The sequence below is a fragment of the Mauremys mutica genome, chromosome 3 (genome assembly GCF_020497125.1).
Source record: "Mauremys mutica isolate MM-2020 ecotype Southern chromosome 3, ASM2049712v1, whole genome shotgun sequence".
NCBI lineage: Eukaryota > Metazoa > Chordata > Testudines > Geoemydidae > Mauremys > Mauremys mutica.
This window is the reverse complement of record NC_059074.1, coordinates 22,866,411-22,889,230: the sequence shown is the minus strand read 5'-3', so window position 1 is coordinate 22,889,230 and position 22,820 is coordinate 22,866,411. Positions and strand designations below refer to the sequence as shown.

Below are 22,820 nucleotides of genomic sequence, written 5' to 3'. Positions count from 1 at the left end.
TGTTACTTGGAGTTACTCCTTCCAGCATGCATTCCTTTGCATTGGTCCAGATTTGAATTTAATTTGCAACTCCATGACCCCCAACACCCCCCCCCAACAGGTTATGGGTTTATATTCAGAGACATAACTACCAACAAACAATTATATATCAAGCAATGTTTCTTGCACTAACAGACGGAGATTTCCAAATTCATATTGTAATGGTTCTTGACACTGTAGAGCAGGTGAAATAAAAAGAAAACCACTATTAGCAGTTGTTGAACTGATGCCATCAAGTCTCTATAACATTATTTATTCCCAGTGCCCAACCTACCAGGTAACAGAAAAAAAATCTAAATGTCCTAGTCACGAAATAGAAACTTTACGCTAATAAGTCAGAGTTCTTGATGAATGATTCTTATTTTAAACCTAGCCTGTGTAGGGAACGAAGAGACAATAGTCACAACAAAAGCAGATACAGTGTATCTCAGTCACCTGGAATGATTCTGAGCAATGGGGATAGTCCAAGCTCATTCTGCTTACAGATGTAAAATATATTGTCCAAACTGCCTTGGATTTCCGGGAGAAAGTTCTCAAAATCAAAATGAAACAACATGCTTTCGCACCAACCCCAATCTCTTGTTTACTATATTTAAACAAAATTTCATTCTTAATCCATTTAAAACAACAATAAGCCAGTAAAGGCACAAACAAAATATACTGAAACATCACGCTGTTGCTCAACTCAGTGAACTGTGGCATATTTTCTAAGGCAGGACACCAAAGACACAAATGTTACCTTTTCATGGGGTTCCTTAGGGTTCAAACTTTTTTGTGCATGCACAAACAGCCATCTGCATCTAATTAGAGATGATGGTATCAGCTGGAGAACATACCTGTGTCATGGGGTGAAAGGCTGAAAACGATCCATAAACAATCCTAAAACTTAGCTCCAAAGCTCCATGGAATGCAGTCAGTGAAGGGTTTAAACTCCACAGTGGATGGATATCAACAAATTTTAACATGCCTCTTATTTTCTACACAAGAATCTCAAAGAGTATTTTAGGGATTCAGGAATTGTCACTTTCAAACAATTCTTTAAAAATATAAACATACTAAGCTCATGTGTAATTTGGGATGAATAGTGCAGGTTTATTTTAACAAATAGTGAAATATTGAATAATGCGTTAGAAATGTACCAGTTGACGTTCTTTAAGAAATAAGCCCTAAGATACTATGGTGATGGACATTGGAGAAAACCTTGATACAGACAGCTCAAGAATGCAAATCTTTCACATGGCAGCAATACAAGTGAAGACAGTCAGAGTCTTTTCTCACACCAGTACAAATTGGGCATAACTCCATTGAAGTCCACACAATATCAAATAATATCTGAATCAAGTCTGTAGCCTTTCAGTTCAAGTAAGTAAATAACTACATACGCAACATTGTAAGATCTGGCTTTATCATTAAAGTTACTAAATGTTTGGGTGGGATGCTAAGAAAATAAACAGGAAAATGAAGATACACATTTCCTTGATGCATGCTGCAAAATTCCATTTAATTCATTTTGACCATGATTGAGCAAGGATCTTAAGCCCTTGCCGAGCTTTAAGCATCTAAGGGGTTCTGTGGAAGTCAATGGGAGTTTTGCCATTGACTTTAATTGGGTGCCAGGAATCACCATTAGGTCTACTCACATGATTGTCGTTCAGCATGTGCTTAAGTATCTTGCTCAATCTGGGTCTTTATTAATAATTTACTGCATGCGGCTCAAAGGGAAAAAAGTCACAGTAAATAAAACCTTGCAGCATCTCTAGGGCTATTTGCTTTTCACACATTTCAATTTAATACATTCCAGTGGGTTCATAAAATGAAATGTACATTTGTTTCCCTAAAATAAGCATCCAGTAATAAAACCACAAAGTGAAATATAAGTATTGCCAAGCAATGACAAAAATGTCAACATTTATATCAATTCTAATGATTCATGATGTACATTTAGGATTTAACCAGTCCTCAAAAGGCTGAGAAGTACAAGCTTTTTGAGCAACAGAGATTGCAGCATCAAGATAGGCAGCATGACTAGTCTGTGTTGAGGCAGTTCCTGCCCTGTCCTGGGAAAACCACCAGTTCCTCTGCACGGGCATTGATGTGGGATAGCTCACTGGTGATGAATCCCATGTGAGGGGCTCAAAGTGAATCATCACTTGCAGTAGCTAGCTACATAAACAGGAAGCTCAACGTCTACCTATATTTAAAATCCATGCTCACAAATGAAGCCTGCCTAACTCTGCCTGGATAACAGGTTCATGATTTGGTTTTCTTTAACACAGCCAAAAAATGCCATTATTCGAGAATTCGGTCCTGGCTGCATTTCTTTGTACACAATGCTATCCACAATTCTAGGAATAAGCAGCTTTCATGATGACCAATATCAGAAAAGAAAAAACTGTCCTAATATAAACTTGGGGAACAAATTTTGGAGGCTAAATTGAGCAATAAATTAAGTTGCAGATATATATCTTGGTGTAAGGGAGTCTATCTGGGTCTCAACTGATGTAATTTGCATGCCTAGGGGGCAGAAGTTGTTGTAAACAGGCATAAATTAAGTGTGTGTGTCTAGGCACTGTAGTTTAATTTAGGCCATGTCTACACTACAGAGTTAAGTTGACTTAAGTTATGTTGACCATCATAAGTTGCTTTAGTAACATTGGTTGTGCACGTCCACACAATGCTCTTTGTGTTGGTGGACAGCATCCACAGTTGGTGCTCTAGCATCGAGAGTGTTGCATTGTCGGTAGCTACCCCTCTGTGCAACTCAACACCCTGTGTCACAGTACATCATTAGGACGTGCTCGCTGTCCCGTGATGCAGTTCTTCCCATCCCATCACTCCATGGGCTTCCTACTTTGTTTTGCATCATTTTTCAACTGTCCTTGTGAACTGTGTGCCAACCATCTCTGCCTAACAGCATGGATGCTGAGCTGCTGACCAGTATGGTGATGAGCGCTATGCAGGGCCGGCTCCAGAGCCCAGCGGGGCAAGCCCCTGCCTGGGGCGGCCCTTTCCCGGGGGGGCGGCAGGCTGGGCCGGCGGACCTGCCGCAGTCATGCCTGCGGGAGGTCCACCGGAGCCCCGGGAGCAGCGGACCTGCCGCAGGCATGACTGCGGAGGGGACGCTCGGCCGGCGGGTCCAGTGGACCTCCCGCAGGCATGACTGCGGACGGTTCGCTGGTCCCGCGGCTCGGCTGGACCGCCCGCAGGCATGCCTGCGGCAGCTCAACCGGAGCCGCCGGACCTGCGAACCGCCCGCAGCTGCGGGAGGTCCAGCCAAGCCGCGCGACCAGTGGACCCTCTGCAGTCATGCCCGCGGGAGGTCCGCTGCTCCCGCGGCTCGGGGGCGCCTCCCGGGCATGACTGCTTGGGGCGGCCAAAAACCTAGAGCCGCCCTTGGCGCTATGAACACAACATGGCTGGTCTTGCAGTACTTCATGAGCTGTGAAACAAGAGTTTGAATGGGTGATGCCTGCCCAGTTGTGTGCCATGGAAACAAAGAGTTCAAGATTACTGCTGGCATTCATGGAGCAGCTTGCCACAGTGGACTGTTGGTAATAGGCTAGGGAAACAAGCACTGAATGGTGGGATTGCATCTCCTAAAGGTAACCCAGGATGCAAGGGGGCATCTCCTGCATGCGTGTGGCTCCAGACCGGTTCCGTACACTGCTCGCCTGTGCGCTGCTCTGGTCCTTGCAGAATTAATTGCCGGGTGGTGCAGCAAAGTTTCCTACTGCAGGAGGGAGAAACAAGGCTGCTCTACCAATGAACCTTCTTCAGCAGAGGATTGTAGAATACCTACAGGAAAGTTTCCTAGAGATCCCTATGGAGGATTAAAGGGACATCCCTGTGTACATTATTAACAAACTTTTCCCCCATGGACCCACTGCGAAGATGCACAGGGTCCATTGTTAATTTCAGTCCCTTATTCCTCTTCTACCATACAACAAAGTATAGGAGAGCTCAAACTCCTTTCACCATTCAGTATCAAAGCAAAGTGAGCACTTACCGGACCTCCCTGTCCTGCATCCTGCGTGCCAGAGCCAGAGTGCTGGAAAAGAGGTCCTGACTCGCCACACCACCAGATGACCCTGCTGTTTGCTCCATATCATCCTCAAGCTCCACTTCATCCATCACTTCGTCACTGAGGTTCAGTCTGCTGGCCACTGCCTCCAATCCCCCCGAAGTATCAACGAGGCTCTCGGGGGTGGAGGTGGGGTCACTGCTGAGGATGGCATCCAGCTCCTTATAGAAGCAGCATGTCTTCAGCGCTGCATCACAGTGATGGTTGGCCTCCCTTGCCTTCTAGTACACCTGCTTCAGATCCTTGATCTTAGCATGGCACTTGTGTGTGTCCCACTCGTGCCCCTTCTCCTGCATGGCACTAGCAATCAGCCTGTAGGTATCAAATTTCCTACAGCTGGAGCGAAGCTGTGACTGCACAGCCTCCTCTCCCCATAGACTCAGCAACTCCGGTATGCTCTATGCAGGAGAGCATCTGCTGCAGAAAGCCAGCATAGCTGGCTGGAAAGATGCTATGTGAACTGTGCATGCCAAGCAGGAAGAGGAATTCCAGGGCCTTTAAATGGGGGAGGGGCACATACTTGTGTACCTTCAGGGCAGTGGATTTCAAACTGCTGACCAGAGCGGTCAGGATGGGCATTATGGGACACCTCCTGGAGGCCAATTAGGGTGACATAACCAAGCGCAGTATCTACACTGATGCTGCGTCACTCTAACTACGTCACAAAAAGCTCTATGCCGCTCGTCAAGGTGGTTTTATTATGTCAGCCTAGCAGGGGAGTTACATCGGTGGAAGGAACATTTGTGTGTACACCTCCACTGTTTTGTTGATGAAAGCTGACTTTTGACGACAAAACTGTGTAGTGTAGACAAGACCTTACACTTTTAGACTTTTTAGTTGCTTCTTCTGCTACTTCCCTGTCTTCTGCCCACTAAGTACCCAAATCACCCACCTAAAACTCTTTTATACCTACCTACCAATTGTGGACCTTACACCACCTTATATTTAGCCTTTGAATCTGACCACATGTTTTAAATACTGCACTTGCTATCCAACATCTCAAATATACTCTTTGCTGAAGCACAGAAGGGGAGTCACTAAAGTTTCAGGAGTTGTCTAGCTGACTTATTTCAACACTGGACCCACAATTTGTCAATAGCACCCAGTCACCCCAAAGAGATGGTATTTTTCAAAACAAGCCAGCATTAAAAACATTTGACATGCTTCCAAATACGTTAAAAACCATAAAGTCGCCAATGTATTCTGACTTAAAACCCTTTTACATAAACTCCCTCCTTCTTGCTTATACAGAGACAATAACGAGAGCAAAGTTAGTTAGTCACTATTACAACTGATTTACTATTTAGATTTTCCTGTAATATGACATTTCCATTGGATTACTTCCCTTGACATTTTCCATTGTGCAGGCCACAATCCCATTAGCGGTGGCATAGTGACCACCATGGTAATTGCTTACACACACAAAAATATTATTAGAAAAGTACTGCATGTATTCTTAGCTATCATTACTACAGCTCAGCAAGTAGAAACAAGTGTGAGAGCCAACACTGCCTGATCTACCAGCTCTCCACAGACCACCAGCAAGTGCCTGGGAACCACCAGTGGCCCACAGACCACAGTTTGGGAATCACTATCCTAAAATAATATGCAACTCCCTTATTATAGCACACAGTGTTCCTTGTCTTCTTCAGACTACTATTTTAGCCATTTTCCTAGCAGAATAGTTAATCATAGGATTATACAAATGAATGGCCCTTCTCTGTCATTCATGCACACCCTCATATTGTGTCATCTGGCAGACAAACAATGATCCAACATATTACACAATAGGCCAGATTCCGCCTGATTTACTCTAGTGTAAATCCAGAGTAACTCTGTTGACTTAATTTAGGGTTGATCTGGATTTATATCATTGTAACCGAAGGCAGAATCTGTTCCAATATTAGTTACACAGAGAGGATTTACAAATGGACCCATAAACTCCATTTTGTCAGATAGTAAATCCTAAAACAGAGCCAAGAGGCAATTAACCAAAGAAATAACATAGCATAGAGTTTCCAAATGTTCCCATAGAGCAAGAGAGAACATACAAACCCATTTCACTATCATTGTTTTACACTGATCAGAACGTTACCATTTTGGAGGATGTAACCTAAAGCTCTCCATATCTTCAGGTGCTGTTTGTCTGCTTCTCCCACTATCCTTTCCTGGGCCTTCTTCCATGCTGCCACTTAAGCATGCAACCTACTTTCTGAATGTGTTGGACTACCCTATCCATATTAACGGCCTGACCCAAAGCCCACTGAAATCAATGAAGAGATTTCTAGTAACCTTCAAGGGCTTTGGCTCAACCCTTAACATGCTCATGAATACGCTCTTCCACCATGAAGTTTAAATGAAATTAACTGACTGATTATCAATCCATAGACTGTAAGGCCAGAAGGAACCCTCATGATCATTTAGCTGTCTTCCCTCATAACAGAGGCCACGGAATTTCATCCAGTAATTCCTGCATCAAGAATTTCACCCATAACATCTGGATGAATTAGAGCATATCGTTAAGAAAGTCAATCAATCTTGATTCATAGATGTCAAACATACAGCTAAGGGTAGCATAAAATCCCTCTTTACCCTGTAAAGGGTTAATTCCTCTTTTACCTGTAAAGGGTTAAAAAGGTCAGATAACCCGGGTGGCACCTAACCAAAAGAACCAATAAGGGGAGAAGATACTTTCAGATCTGTGGGGGAAGGTTTTTTGTCTGTGTCTCGGAGTCAACAAGAAACCAGGGAGATGTATTTTCCCTGCCCTAAGCCATATCTAAGCTAAGCATCTAATATTGCAGAAATAGTAAGTACCGGTAATAGCAAAGAAATTCATTAGGTTATCTTTTGTTTTAGCTTGTGAATTTTCCTTATGCTAAGAGGGAGGTTTATCCCTGTTTTTGTAACTTTAAAGTTTTGCCTAACGGGGAAATCCTCTGTGGTTTTGAGTGTTTTGTTATTCTGTAAAGTACTTACCATCCTGATTTTACAGAGGTGATTCTTTTACCTTTTCTTTAATTAAAATTCTTCTTTTAAGAACCCAATTGATTTTTCATTGTTCTTAAGATCCAAGAGTTTGGGTCCGTGTTCGCCTGTACCAATTGGTGAGGATATTATTTTCAAGCTTTCCCCAGGAAAGGCGGGTGCAGGGCTTGGGAGAATATTTTGGGGGAATAGGACTCCAAGTGATCCTTTCCCTGATTCTTTGTCTATATCACTTGGTGTTGGCAGCATACTGTTCAAGGCAAGGTGGAATTTGTGCCTTGGGAACTTTTTAACTTAAGCTGGTAAAAATAAGCTTAGGGGGGGTCTTTCATATGGGTCCCACATCCGTACCCCAGAGTTCAGAGTGGGGAAGGAACCCTTGACAATAGATATCTAGTGATGGATAATACAGCACATCTCTAGGTAAATTGCTCTAATGCAGAGGTCGGCAACCTGTGGCACGTAAGACAATTTTTGATGGCACGCGGCAGCGGGCTGAGCCGCTCAGCCCGCCGCCGCTCTGGGATTTCTGCTGCTGGCCCCTTGCCAGCCGGGGTCCCGCCGCCGGTCCCACTCAGCGCCCGCTGCTCGCCTGGGTGAAAGAACCCCAGGCTGGCAGCTGGCTGAGACCCCGGCTGGCAGGAGCTAGCAGCCGAAACCCCAGAGTGGAGGTGGGCTGAGCCGCTCAGCCCGCCGCCTCTCTGGGGTTCCCGCTGCTGGCCCCTGGCCAGCCGGGGTCCCCGCCGCAGCCCCACTCACTTTGCTTCAGTTGGAGTTCCAGCACAGGCCCCCTGCCAGACAGGGTCCAGGCCTCCGGCCCTGCTCAACCCTACCAGCAGCCAGCTCCACTCACCTCAGCTGCAGATCTGGGGTTCCAGTCACTGACCTGCTGCCAGCCGGGGTCTGGATCTCCAGCCTTGCTCAGCCTGCTTTCCGGCCTGGAGTCCCAGCAGGCCACTCTGGGCTCTGCTTCTGGCCTTGGATCAGTGCTCTGCAACCTCCCTGCTGTGGCGTACTGTCCCCAGCCTGGGACAGTGAGGGTTGCACACAAGGCAAGAGGGGGTGCAGCTCTGCACCCCCATCTTAAAATTGGGTCTCTCAGACCACGCTGCATCTGACCTTGTGCCTGCCTTCTATCACCATTTTTTTCCCCACTGAGAATTTAAGTGAACAACTGACAAAATGGCAGCTCCTAAGAAAGCGAAGCTAGATGTCCAATCATTTCAGCCTGCTTGGACAGTCACATTTGGATTTACTGAAAAGAAGGACTGTGCTATTTGTGTTTTCTGTTATGAAAGTGTTGTTTGTCGCACATCAAGTGTTCGACATTTTGAAACGAAGCACGAGAAAACCTTTCTTGACGAAGCAGACAAGACTGAATCGATCAAAAAGGCAGTAGCAGCCTATGAGAAGCAAAGCAGTGTTTTTAAAAGCTTAAGTGTAAGTAAAAATCAAGCTACAGAAGGAAGTTACAAGATTGCACAGTGCATTGCAAAAAACGGAAAGCCGTTTACAGATGGGGAATATATAAAAAGTTTCTCAGCAGTTCAGAGATTTTGCTCAATGATTTGCCAAACAATGATAAAATCATATCTAGAATAAAAGAACTGCCCATCTCTGCCAGAACACTTGAGAGACGCATAAGTGAAATGGCAGAAAACATTAAGGAAAAGCAGATGACTGCATTGAAAGACACAGCAGTGTTTAGTGTTACAGTTGATGAGAGCGTGGATATAAACGATGTTCCACGTTTGGCAGTTGTTGCAAGATATTGTCCTTCCAATGAAATCCAAGAGGAACTTTGCTGCCTAAAACCCTTGCATGGCACAACAAAGGGGGAAGATATACTGGAAAGTTTTGTAAACCATTTTGAAGAACAAGGAGTTAACATCAGAAAAATATTGTGTGAGACAACAGATGGTGCTCCTGCCATGGTAGGAAAACAGAAGGGATTTGTAAAGTTACTTGAAGATCAAATTGGCCATCTGACAGTCAAATTTCACAGTATCATCCACCAAGAAAACCTGTGTGCTAAAATTTCTAATTCAGAGCTTAATAATGTGATGAATACAGTGGTGCAAATTGTGAATTTCCTTGTTGCTCGATCTGCTTTGACTCACAGACAATTTCAAGCACTGCTAGAAGAGATGGATAGTGCTTATAACAACATCCCACTTCACAGCAACATTCGGTGACTAGGTTGTGGCAAGGTTTTGGTGTGCTTTGTAAACTGTTTTGATGCAATCAAGGCCTTTTTGTCAGAAAAAGAACAAAACTACCCCGAACTGGATGATGACAAATGGCTGTGTAAGCTCATGTTTCTAACTGATATCACTGCTCACCTAAACGAACTCAACCTCTGTCTCCAGGGTGCAGGGCAAACAGTTCTGGATCTTTATAAAGCCTGGAAGCATTTGTTGTGAAACTAGCAGTTTTTTCGAGGGATATTCAAACTTCTACTTTCTGCTACTTCCAACTCATAAAAGAGCTATTGACACATTGCACTGTCAATGTCGATGAGATTGCAAAGTACATGCAAGATCTGGAATCAGAATTTTCTGAGAGATTTCAAGATTTTCAGCAATTTGGCCCAATGCTTTCTTTTCTAATTAAACCTGAAAAGTTCAACAAAAGTGACTTGTAAAAAAAAGTCTGTATTTCAGTGGATGGGTGTTGAAGATTTCAAAATGCAACTCATTCAGTTATAAAGCTCAGAAGTGTGGACATCAAAGTTTGTGGATCTGCGGAGCGCACTTGAAGCTACCGAGAGAGATCGTGGGGCCTCTCTTCTGACCTGCTGGACGTCCCTGCCAATGAAATTTAACTGTTTGAAGAAAACTGCTTTCAGCATTTGGATCTACATACCTGTGTGAACAGGTATTTTCACACATGAAATCTGCCCTCTATCCCTCTCGAAGCTGGTTAACAACTGATCACTCAGAAGCCTGTGGGCAGCTTAAAGTATCCAAATACACGCCAGACATTGGAAAACTCAGCAAGGAAAAGCAAGGGCAAGGATCACACTAAACTAATAAGATCTGCATTTTAATTTAATTTTAAATAAAGCTTCTGAAACATTTTGAAAACCTTGTTTACTTTACCTATAACAGTAGTTTGGTTATATAATATATAGACTTATAGAGAGACCTTCTAAAAAAACGTTAAAATGTATTACTGGCACGCGAAGCCTTAAATTAGAGAGTATAAATGAAGACACCACTTCTGAAAGGCTGCCGACCCCTGTTCTGATGGTTAATTACACACTGTTAAAAAAAGAAACATTATTTGTAGTCTGAATTTGCCTAGATTCATCTTTCAATAGAATAGTTGACAGGAGATAACATAATGGTTTTATATATAGACAATCAGACATTGTTTTACCAATAACCACTTTACCCGTTTTACCTCTTTGGTGTACCACCTGTCCATCTGTCTACTTTATGTCTTAGATTATAAACTCGTTAAGGCAGGGATCATACCTTACTTTATATTTCTATAGCACCTAACATATTATGGGTACTACCATACATTAATAAACCAATAATAAAGAAGCTAAAGATTTAAAATTCAAATAGAAGTTTTCTGACCTTATAATGCAACACAGAAAAGTATCTGCAGAAGACAATTTCATTTGGGGTTTTGGGAAGAAGAAACACTGGATTTTTATTCATATTCTGGCCTGGGACATTGTATTCCTTATTGTTGATCAAGTCATCAAACACCTTTGTGGAACGCAATTGTAATGCACGGCTGCTTATGTGTGTCTACTTTATTTATACAAATGTATCTGGAGATAAAGACAGGGTTAAAATCCAAGCAGAGTGGAGTGTTTCAAAAGAACGAACAAGCACTTAGTTTGAATGCTTTAGAAGAGACTTTTTTCCTACCAACCCTGATACTGTCTGCACCTTTTGTTATTATTTATGGAGCACTATGGGCACTTTGCATGCAGGAGAAAGGATCTACAGTGGCAGAGGCAATGGGCTGGGACTATGGAGATTTGGTTCAATTCCCAGCTCTTCCACAGACGTCCAGCGTGAACTTGGACAAGACTCAGTGCCCCAGATCCTGGCCTGTAAAATGTGGATGAAAATTATAACGAAGTAAACAAAAGACCACTGAACTACTTAAGATGGCGGGAATTCCATTTCTAAATAAATAGATTCATCTCTCATTTTCCAAACAATACGAATTAATTTTAAGAAAAATAATAGAGGAGGAATTTGACTGCAAAGACTATTTTAAGCCAGATTCTGATCCCAAATAGGTTTTACATTATGGAGATGCTCCCGAGCTACAATGCTGTGAGATCAGAATCAGGTTGTATTTCTTGGTAGCAGCATGGACATTTCAAGGTATAAACAGAGCCAGTTTCTGCCACAACTTACTCATGTGCAGTGGTACCTCATTCCTCAAGCAATTCTCATTTGCATCTTTGGTGAACTTTTGTAATTTTTTAAAAAAGAAGTTATTTGAAAATAATTACATATCATTTACAAAGTTATGCTAAAGTATCTGTACTATTCTCTTTCAGTAATTAACTGTTTCCTGGAGAACCATTTCCCTCCATTCTTTTCTTAATTACCCACTGTTCTTTTTCAGAGTAAACATTTTCCATATATCAAGCACTGCACATTTTTACTCTATTTGCTCCCTAAATGCCAGTTATACACCATCATTACCCGCATTTAGTCTTGCTAGTAACTCAAAGGCCCACCTATTTAATCCCTATGAAAATACAAACTGACATCCATTCTCAGGCAGTAGCCTCTGTTTTGACAGCCAGGGCTTTGAGCTGCAATGTATTTTTAAAAGCCTCTTATAGGAAAAGCACTAACTTGTAGTTTAAATAAACTTTCTCAAAGCCTAACATGTTACTCTGTGAGCTGTAGAAGATTACATTTCTCATCAAAATGTGACCGGAAATCTCAAAGAAAAGTAATGCAAATCCCTTTTAATAGTGACATGCTAAAAGAAGCCATACAAACTTGGACAAATAAACTAATTATGGGTATACTTTCACTGTTTATTTTAAATTAAAGGCAGACATTGCTATATCTGAATTATGATCTGTTTGGGTTCATACTTTTTTCCCCCTTTGTTTCTTACAAACCTGTATTTTAAATTGAAATTAACCAACTGATGTCCAAAAACTTACAGCTCATAAAGGCATCATAATACATTTCACGTAGCAGACAAAACTGCCAGGATAAATAAGTAGTCAGTGTTTATGACATTATAAAAGAAGCCGTTCATAGGTAGCATCTGTGTGACTGACTCAAGCACATTAACCATTAGGAAAACTATGAGTCAAAGTGTCAATATTAGGCACTGCAAAGGAAAAAGCAACACCTTTAAGATTCTGCAAACGTTTATACAGCATATATAGATTATGTTGATTTTTAAACAGTGTGTCCAAGAAAGTGCTCATAAGCTGCTCTCCTTTTTGCAATTTTAAACACTCCAGCATCAGGTGCTATATATAGTGAACAATCACAGCAGTGTGCAGCCTACAAGGATTTTTATAACAGCTGAGCCGGAAGATGAGCCACTCTTTTTGACTAAGAGGGAAGACTGATTTCTGGCTAAGTGAAAGTCAAAATTATGAATAATTTATGCACAACTGGTTTCTAAAAGTAGAATTATAATACGGAATTACTGATTAAACTCAACGTTCAGAAACATATAACTTAAATCAGTTAAAACTCAACATATCTACCTCCGAACTGGGAGCATCATGCAAATTGGTCAATGCTAAGCCTCTTTGCTTCAATCCATATCAGGAGGCAAGGATAACAGGAGACAACTCCTTTACTAGATGCCATATGATTACTGCTTTACATGAAGCCATAGCAGCAAATGGTGGGTTAGAATCTCAGGGTTGGAAGGGACCTCAGGAGGTCATCTAGTCCAACCCCCTGCTCAAAGCAGGACCAAACCCAACTAAATCATCTCAGCCAGGGTTATTTAACATCTCATTCACAATCAAATTGCTAAGCAACATGCACTGCTAACAACAATTTTGTTACCATCGGTGTCTCTTATTCGAAAGTACAGAATGCTGGTGCATCTGTCAGCTCTCCTTAGACTATTAGGAAAACAAACAGAGAATGAAACTTACAAAAGGGAAGAGAAAGTTACTTACCTTATAGTAACTGGAGGTTCTTCAACATGCATGGCCCGATCTGTATTCCATTGGGCATACGCAGGCACTCCACATGCCGGGAGCATGTGGATTTTGAAATTTTGCAAGCCGTGTCCATTGGGCCACATATATGTCCTCACTCACCTCATGCCCCCGACCTAGGAGATACAGGAAGGGGCAGACCAACAGCCTCTTTAGTTCCTTCTCTGTCACGATCCAAAAGATGGTCCGAAGCAGAGGGGAAGGAGGATAGGTAGCGGAACACAGACAAGAACCACAAGGTTCTTTGATCTCAAAAGAACCTTCAGTTACTATAAGGTCTCTTCTTCTTCAAGTACTAGTCCCTATGGGTGACTGACAAGCAGTCAAGTAGGAGGAGGGTGTGAGGAGAACTGAATGAAGAACCACCATTTCAAAGGATACATCAGCGGAGGAATCTTACACCAAAGCATAACGTTTTACAAACATGTAAGATATCAAGTAGAACTTCTTGTAGCAATACCATAGATGTTGCTTGCACTTTTGTGGAATGGGGCCTTGCCCCATGAAAGGGAGAAAGATTAGACAGCTGACAGCAGAGCAAAATACAGCCTTAGATCCTTTCTGAGATTCTTTAAGAGACTACAGCCTGACCACAATATCTTTCCACTAAGGCGACAAATACTCTGGTAGACTTTGTCCTCTATGTGTAAAAGGCTGAGCAACAAGGGGATGGCGCCTCCTTTCTTCTGAGGATGCGTGAGGTTTTGAAAAGAACACATTTTTTACTGCTCTAAGGCTCAGATTTGAAAGACTCTTGAACCACATGTTTAATTACTAGCATAATCAGTTTATCCTTTCACCCTCCCCAAGCACAGACGCTCCCCGACTTACGCATGCGCTCTGTTCCAGAACGCCTTGCGTAAGTCGAATTTTGCATAAGTCGGGAATGTATCTCTGAAAAAAAAAATATATATATATATAAAAAAAAAAAAAGCTTACAGAACTTTTTCTGTAATTGTGGATTTCTGTAAGTCAGGTTTGCGTAACCCGAGGCGCGTCTGTATTGAAATTGGGTTTCCTGAAATTCTTTGTGTGGGTCTTTCAAATGAGAACTTAAAACTAGAGGTTGTTGGTGCTTATTGGGGATGTGAAAAAGTCCACAGAAAAAAGATCTAAGCCCTAGTATTCTTGGGCAAACTCTCCTTTTCCTCCATTGCTGTGTAGTGTGTCAGTTATCCACCTGGTTTCCATCCTCCTGCAGCATTTATATAGGCTTAAATTGTGTTTCTAGCACTCTACTCTCCAGAAATTCAGGGCCCAATAGATAACAGCAGCAGAGAGCAGGATCCTTTCCGCCTGTGCCTATAGATTTGTGTTCCTCAGGGGTTTTATTATCCAGAATGCTGCAAGATGTATGTTGGGGGCTGACGTAGGAGGCATGAGAGGGGGAGGGTCATAGAAAACAGGTCCATCACCTGTACCCACCAAACCCCTTTGTGAGGGGCAGAAAAGATTTAGATACCATATTGGAGACTGCAGCCATTTTGACCCACAGTCTATGGAGAGCCTTCCATTCCCCTTGGCCAAACAAGGCACCCTGCTACTTGAGCCTTACACAGGAAGTCAGGATTTGCCCCATAATTTCTAATGGGCTTTTAGACCTCTTTGGAAAAGAGCAAACTTAATATAAAATATTGTTTTCTGAAAACTGAACGAACACAATGAAGAAACAGTAAGGATGTTTAAGTCAAACTCAGTATCACTGGAAAAGTCACCCATACCCTAGCGTTGAGAGAGGAATGCGCTTGCATGTGTGTGTTACACAGCAGTGAAGACACTTTTTTTTTTGGCATCCTGACAAATGAATAGGAATTTTCATTCTTCTGAGGTTTCCCACCTCCCTCAGTTTTCAACTGTGTATTGTGTAACATGAGTGTATTGTGTAATATGAGTATTTTATATTTTTGCACTGTACACTTGCAGGTGTGATCTGACTGCATTTTCCTTGTGCTGACTCTTTAAGGCACTTTGGTGGGTTATTCACACTGCAGCACCTCAGATACATTTCGCAAATGGTTTTTTTTTTTTTTTTTTTAAGAGATTCATTCTGGTTTCCTCTTTTCTTAATCCATCATTTGAGGCTTTAGTTTGCAGTTTTCAGATAAAGCAGTTGCAATTAATTCATGATTTAGTTCACTGCATTTGTTGCAATAAACAAATGCAGGAAAGGGGATCAGCTTCTAATAACTCAAAATTTACTTTTTTATTATTTCCTCTTCTCCTCCTTTCTCCCAACACTGACCAACATCTGTTTCCCCACTTGCACTCAGTTTATGATTATGATAATGAGATTAACTCGAGGACTTCTAGCTGTTTAGCATTTTCCCTCGGGTTAATAAGAAATTAACTGAATTTTTGTTGTTACATTCTTAATGTGTTATCACAGAGTGTAGCTTGCAGCCCTACTCAAGAAATCAGTTTAGTAATACAAATTTTTAAAAAATTATTAACATTTTTAGATTTCCTAGAAGACTAGTTTGAAAAAGCTGCCTTAGGAATATTTTGAAATAAATTTTAAATTCACACTGATAAGATTTGAACTTCCTGCTCCTAATAAAATAAACAAGAAGTTACACTAAAACCTTGCATCGTTTCATTAATTTTTTTCTGTAGCCATCCCTCAACAGTTTTCTATACTTTCATTAACTCCATGGTGCTGCAGGCTTACCAGGAAGTGCAGATCCTAACATATATTATGGTATGGCTAGTAGTTGGAAGCATGGGGAATTCTCATCTCCCACTGCCAAAGTGCTAATGTTTGGCTTAGAGTTTGACATTTGACCGGAATGATTAGTAGCAATTTGACAAAAACACCATTAGGTTTCAGATTTCACTTTCAACCTTGAAATTACAGAAGCAAATACTAAGGCTCAAAAGCTCAGGTGCAAATGCTATGGTAAGGAAAGCGGCCTGAAACATTTCTGCTGTTAAGTCCCTGATCCTGAAAACTGCTTCATGCAGGTGTAAATACAAAGAGCAAATGCTCAGGTTTGTCTAAGAGTTAAGAAAGTAATTTAAGACCAGAGAAGTACCATTTACTGGTCAGGGTGTAGGCCTGGGAGCCAGGAACCCTTGTCCTTGGTTTTGGATATGGCCATACTACTTCCATGGCCTAGGGCTGTTTCACTGTGCTCCTTCTCTCTCATCCCTCCCTCTGTCTATAAGACAGAGGTCTTGTCTACACACTAGAGTTGCCCTGATCAATTTAAAAACAGTTTTAAGATAAATCTAGTGGCACCAGCGCAAATCACCGTATAGACATTTTAATTTTTTGGTTTCTGACCAAAATATTTCCAATTACCTTAAATCCATCCCTCATTGATTTATGCTAAACCAAAATAAATCTGCTTTAAACTGAACTAAGAGTGTCTACATTCCTTGCGACAATAAAACTAAGATCAGTTTAAATCAGTTTCAGTGAACCCACAGCAGCTATCTCATGTAGAGGAGCCTAGAGACGATAATAAGACCACTCACAGTACTTTCTCCCTCACAAGGCTGTTCTGAGGGAATGTCTGCAGGGCATTCCAAAGATGAATAGTGCCAAGGGAGTGTTAAGTGATATTAATAAACATAGGTTTTGCAGGACAAATCATTGCTATAGTAAAATCTGTGTAAGTTACAAATTACAGTACAGTACCTTGTGTCATTCCCATGCCATTAGGGGGCTTGCAGTGCCCAGCATGGCTCACAACCCAAACTGGGTACCGCCGGTTTAGTCCATGGTATAATGCCCGTATGAAGGTCCTGTAATAGCCTGCCAGTCCTGGGTTACCTGACAAGAAAAACACACAAGTGTGTTCATGTTGATCTTAGAACAACTGACAAATGACAACACAGTTCTGTACAAAACAAACATTTGTTGCGTCTTCTTATGTTCTTATGTCCAGGGCCGGCTCCAGAGCCCAGCGGGGCAAGCACCTGCCTGGGGCGGCCCTTTCCCGGGGGGGCGGCAGGCTGGGCCGGCGGAGCTGCCGCAGTCATGCCTGCGGGAGGTCCACCGGAGCCCCGGGAGCAGCGGACCTGCCGCAGTCATGCCTGCGGGAGGTCCACCGGAGCCCCGGGAGCAGCGGACCTGCCGCAGGCATGACTGCGGAGGGGACGCTCGGCCGGCGGCTCCGGTGGACCTCCCGCAGGCATGGCTGCGGACGGTTCGCTGGTCCCGCGGCTCGGCTGGACCGCCCGCAGGCATGACTGCGGCAGCTCAACCGGAGCCGCCGGACCTGCGAACCGCCCGCAGCCGCGGGAGGTCCAGCCGAGCCGCGCGACCAGTGGACCCTCTGCAGTCATGCCCGCGGGAGGTCCGCTGCTCCCGCGGCTCGGGGGCGCCTCCCGGGCATGACTGCTTGGGGCGGCCAAAAACCTAGAGCCGCCCCTGCTTATGTCTCGTACCTCTGATATTTCTGTACACCTTATTTCACTACAGTACCAAACTGCTTCAATTCTACAGACCATGGGTACCGTATATTTTGACAAGTTGAGAGAGTAACCACAGTGAAAAGTGCATTGTTACCCACCCTGAAAGCAATAACTCTATTTCCATTGAAGGTCAAGCTGCTTTCCCTGTCCACCCTCTTGATTTCGGTTAACTGTGTCTGAAAACTCATATAAATTATACCTACCTTATATACTAACAAATACCAATGACAATATAAAGTTAGCTCTGGGGAAACCCACTGATGAGTGCAGAATGAAAACATCACAATGATTTCTCCATATCACACTGATGTAGATACCAGACGTTCTGCTACTCCATTCTCTGAAACTTCATAACATTCCTTTATCTCTTTAAAAGCTGATGTGTCACACTGGGAATGTGAAGGTATTTTTTGGTCCAGTAGATGAGACATTTTTAGATCATGTCCACGCTGGCAGCTCATTAGATTGCATGAAATCTGTTGGGCATGCAACCTCAACTTTGGTATTTCCTGTCTTTTCAGTGATTAATTTTGCAACTTTTGTGTTATATTAACATAATTATTTCACACGAAGGGTTATGTTATTTAGATGAATGTCGCTGCTTGGGGATGGCAATGCAGCACCTCAATGCCTATAAACTAGAAGCAGCTTTCAAGTATATTTCAAGATGAAGCACCGTAATATATATTTTTTAATTATCACCAATACTTATTTAAAAATACAGGCTGGTATTTTCAAATACTCCACGGGACTAACTCCCATTGAAACTGAATGTGATTTAGATGCCTAACTCCCTGAGGGGGCCTTTGAAAATTCCATTCACAATATTTATTATTTTTAGGGACATAGCGTGAAACCCAAACTCAACATTCACTAATTCCATTTCTCAGGCTAAACTTCCAGCCTTTGGTGACTGAGAAATTCAGAATACAGCCCATTAAAAATGTGTACAGTGCACCATGACATTAAGGGTATATCAGCAAGTTTTCCTTCAGTAGCACTTAAAGTGTGGGTGCTATCAGCAGAACACCACTTAGAGCTTCTCTGCAGACAAAAATTGTACAGCAGTAACTATACCAGTACAGTTATACCAGTACAGCCATATTTACATAGATGCAGTTACGCTAGTATAAAGGCACCGGAAGGGAAATAATCCTGGTATAAGGCTCCTTTATATCAGCATAACTGCGTGCACACTAAGGGTTGTGCCTGTACAATTATTCTGATAAAAATACCCACACACCTAAGCAAAATAGTTTTACAGGTACAAAAAAGTGTGTAGATCAGATCTAAGTTTATTCCATCTCCTTTTCTTTCTGTGCTGCATATTTTCATTTATTTTAAAGCTCTCACGTTAGCCCTTTTATTCTTCAAGTATTATACAGTAAATACACTGCCCTGCAAAGAGGTGTTCCCTAGAAAATATGTTGAATGTGCACTTTCTTTTTGACTTATCTCTAGCTAATTGCTTGCGCTAGGTCTGACTGTTTGAAGTTTAATAGAAGTACTATTCTAAAAATAAATGTATTGTTACTAAACTGTACAGATCTAAACAGACTTCACTCAACACGATTTTGTGTATTCAAGCCCATGATGTTCAATAGCAAAATTACAATGCAAACCGATAAAAATATTGTGTGTATAATCAAAGAAGCACTACAAGGTTTATATTAGCATCTGGAAAAAATGATTAGGAAAAGTTAAAAATGTGTCCATTTCTAAATGTCTCAATTCTATACAACTGAGCTACATCATACATGTCAAGTAAAACAAAAAAACACAAAACACAAAACAAAAAAAAGGATTTTTGATTAAACAATTATTTATGAGAAAATAAAAAAAGATGCAAAAATACATACTACCGAAATGCTTTAATTATACAGCACTCCTTAAAAATGCTTCATGTAGAGAGGTAGAAAGATATTGAAAAGGACTCTAGGCACCACTTGACAAACATCTTGAACTCACGTTACAAAAAAGGAAGCCTGTCTTTCAGCAAGATGGAAGATGAAAGAAGCTACCCAAAGATATAGTGTATCTGGTCACTGAGAAATGTTCCTGCATTATACTTCAACTCTGAAATACAATGCATTAAGGTGTTTTATGGTCAAGGAATCCAGTTAACCTCAAAGCAGATATTTTCCTCTCCGAATGCTTCCAATATCCATTTTCAACCCGTTTCTATTTTCTTTATTAACTCAAAAACAACTAAAGAGAAAAAAAACAATCTTACAATGTCCAGAGCTTTTACACATTCTCTCCCATCATCAACTAGGGCAGCTAGTATGAAAGTATTCTCATGCTTCAGTCACCCGCTGAAGAATAGTGAAAGTTTGAAGTGTTTATAGGGTTGTTGTCAGGCTGTGTGTTAAATCCTCTCTATAGCTCATGGCACCTGTGACTAATGCCTTTCTGAGACAAAGGAGATTTCTATCCTCTGATAAATGGAGCTGCTACCTGAAGTTTATTTTAGACAGAGAAGAGAGATAAGACTCATAAAAAGCAGGCAACTGCGCCCCACCCCGAACGCTCATTATAAGCACCTGCTCAGGATAAAAGAAATACTGGCAGTCAATTGTTAAAATAGCTACTGATACTTAAAAATGTCTTGCAAGGGTAGAAATGAGAACCATTGCCACAAAGTGAGCTTCTTAATAAGAGAAATCAACAGCATGTCAAGGTTTTAACCAACAAAAAGCAAACTGAGAATAGTTAGCAGCTAGTAGTTAGTAGTAGAGAAATTCCATAGCAAACTGAAGAATAGTTATAAGCAAAATGCTTACTGAGCTTTCAGTTCCAATGGAGTTGCTCCAGATTTGCAGCAGTGTAACTGCCAGCAGACAATAGCACCTCACTCACGATCGAAAAGCCACAATGCCGAAGCCTCAGAAGTGGTGCAAAATGGAAGCCTCTCAGAGTATGTCTACAATGCAGCTGGGTAGACGGACACACACGGAGCACGTCTACAGCCCGAGCACGGGTAGACAGACACACACTAGCTCTGCTCAAGCTAGCATGCTTGAGTATAGCAGTATGACTGGGGTAGCACAGGCAGTAACTTGGGCCAGCTGCTCAAGTACATAACAAGGGGGTCGAGGAGGGCTCATGCTCAGGTGGCCAGCCTGAGCTGCCACCTATGACACCCCAGCTACACCGTTATATCCAGCATGCTAGCTCAAGCAGAGCTACCATGTGTCTGTCTACCCACACAGGGAAGCACACTCCCAGCTTCACCGGAGACAAATTTAAGCATCCAGTTAAGGGTAACATTTGCAATCCCCAAGCCAGTGGAGTTTATTACCTATTGTATTTCAAACTTCTACACCCCAGCATAATGTTCAGCAGCTTTACCTAGTCAGGTGTCTGTCAGTAAAGGAGGATTTTTTGGGGACCGGGTTGTTGTTTTTAGTGCAAAAGGAATCTAAGCAAAGCATTTTCATGCATCACAATTACAAGGTAACAAATGTTTCCTAGGCAGGAGTATCATATCAATGAAAGACAATGAGTTTTAGTCTGTGCATTGGTTTGTGACCAAAATTGTAGTTTTAGGAGCTCTTCTGTTGCAACCAAAATATTATCTAATTAAACAGTTTAAATTTTATTTACTTTGTGGGATGAACTGCCAAAGTTTATTACGATAAATGCTCCTGGAGCAATGCACTACTGCTCATTTGTCCATTCCACAGATTTTCCAATAGCATCAAAACAAAAACCATGCAGCATATCTCAATTTCTTTATCCCAGCAAGTAACAGTTGAAAAATGGAAACCCTGAGTGAATGCAATATGCTGTATCAACTTTCACCATTTGCGGGGTACTCAAGTTTATTTGAGCAACACATCATTTCTCAACCACCTCAGGGCAACTGAATCATTCATGTATGGTGGTAGTTTCAAGTTCCAAAGACTAAGCAATAGGAAGAAGTACATATTAAGCAGATGTCCCCAACTGTGCTTTCTTTGTTATGGTTTTTATATTTTCAAAAATATCAAATCAATTATTGATAAGGAGTGAACACAACAGAAACAAATATTTTGATTTTGTTTTCTTGGATTTGATTACAAGTTTGATTGATAAAGGTACCACTGTTCACGGGAATACTTAGACTTCTGTAAGATGTTTGACTTGGTACAGCACAGCATTTTGATTAATAAATAGAACGATATAAAATTGACACACATTAAATGAATAAAGAGCTGGCTAACTGATAGACCTCAGAATGTAATTGCAAATGGGGAATCATCATCTAATGCAGCGTTTCCCAAACTTGGGATGCCGCTTGTGTAGGGAAAGCACCTGGCGGGACGGCATGGTTTGTTTACCTGCCGCGTCCGCAGGTCCAGCCGATCGCAGCTCCCACTGGTCGTGGTTTGCTGCTCCAGGCCAATGGGAGCTGCTGGAAGAGGCACGGGCCGAAGGATGTGCTGGCTACCACTTCCCGCAGCTCCCACTGGCCTGGAGCAGTGAACTGCGGCCACTGGGAGCTGCACTTGGCCAGACCTGCGGACGTGGCTGGTAAACAAACTGGCCCGGCCTGCCAGGGGCTTTCCTTACACAAGCGGCATCCTGAGTTTGGGAAACACTGATCTAATGGATGTTTCTAGTGGGGTCCTGCAGGGATCAGTTCTTGGTCCTGCGCTAGTGAACATTTTTATTAGTGACCTGGAAGAAAACAAAACCATTGATAAAGTTTGCAGATGGCACAAAAACTGGGGGAGTAGAAATAAACTCTCAGTTTCATAGGATTTATGGCCAGAAGGAACTATCATATCATCTAGTCTGACCTTCTGTATAAGACAGGCCAGAGAATTCCACCCATTTACCCCTGCATTTAGCTCAATAAACTTTTGCATGGCTAAAGCCTATCATCCAGACATACATTCAGTCTTGATTTAAAGATCTCAAGAGATGGAGAATCATCACCTCCCTTGGTAATTTGTTCCAATTGTTAATCACTCGCATTGTTAGAAAGGTGTGCTTTATTTTTAATTTAAATTTGTCTGGCTTTAACTTTCAGACATGAGTTCTTGTTATGTCATTCTCCGGTAGATTAAAGAGCCCTTTAGTATCTGGTATTTTCTCCCCATGGTATTTAGCTATGAGGTC

The 22,820-nt window shown here is 42.1% G+C and overlaps 1 protein-coding gene across 2 annotated transcripts in view; it reads right to left on the bottom strand.

The window, feature by feature from the left end:
- LDAH (lipid droplet associated hydrolase) overlaps positions 1-22,820 on the bottom strand; it is a 185,015-nt gene that overhangs the window by 118,611 nt on the left and 43,584 nt on the right. For both annotated transcript variants that reach the window (XM_045011873.1, XM_045011872.1), the window contains exon 3: positions 16,936-17,070. In XM_045011873.1, coding sequence (XP_044867808.1) covers positions 16,936-17,070 — 135 coding nt within the window. The remainder of the gene's footprint in view (positions 1-16,935; positions 17,071-22,820) is intronic.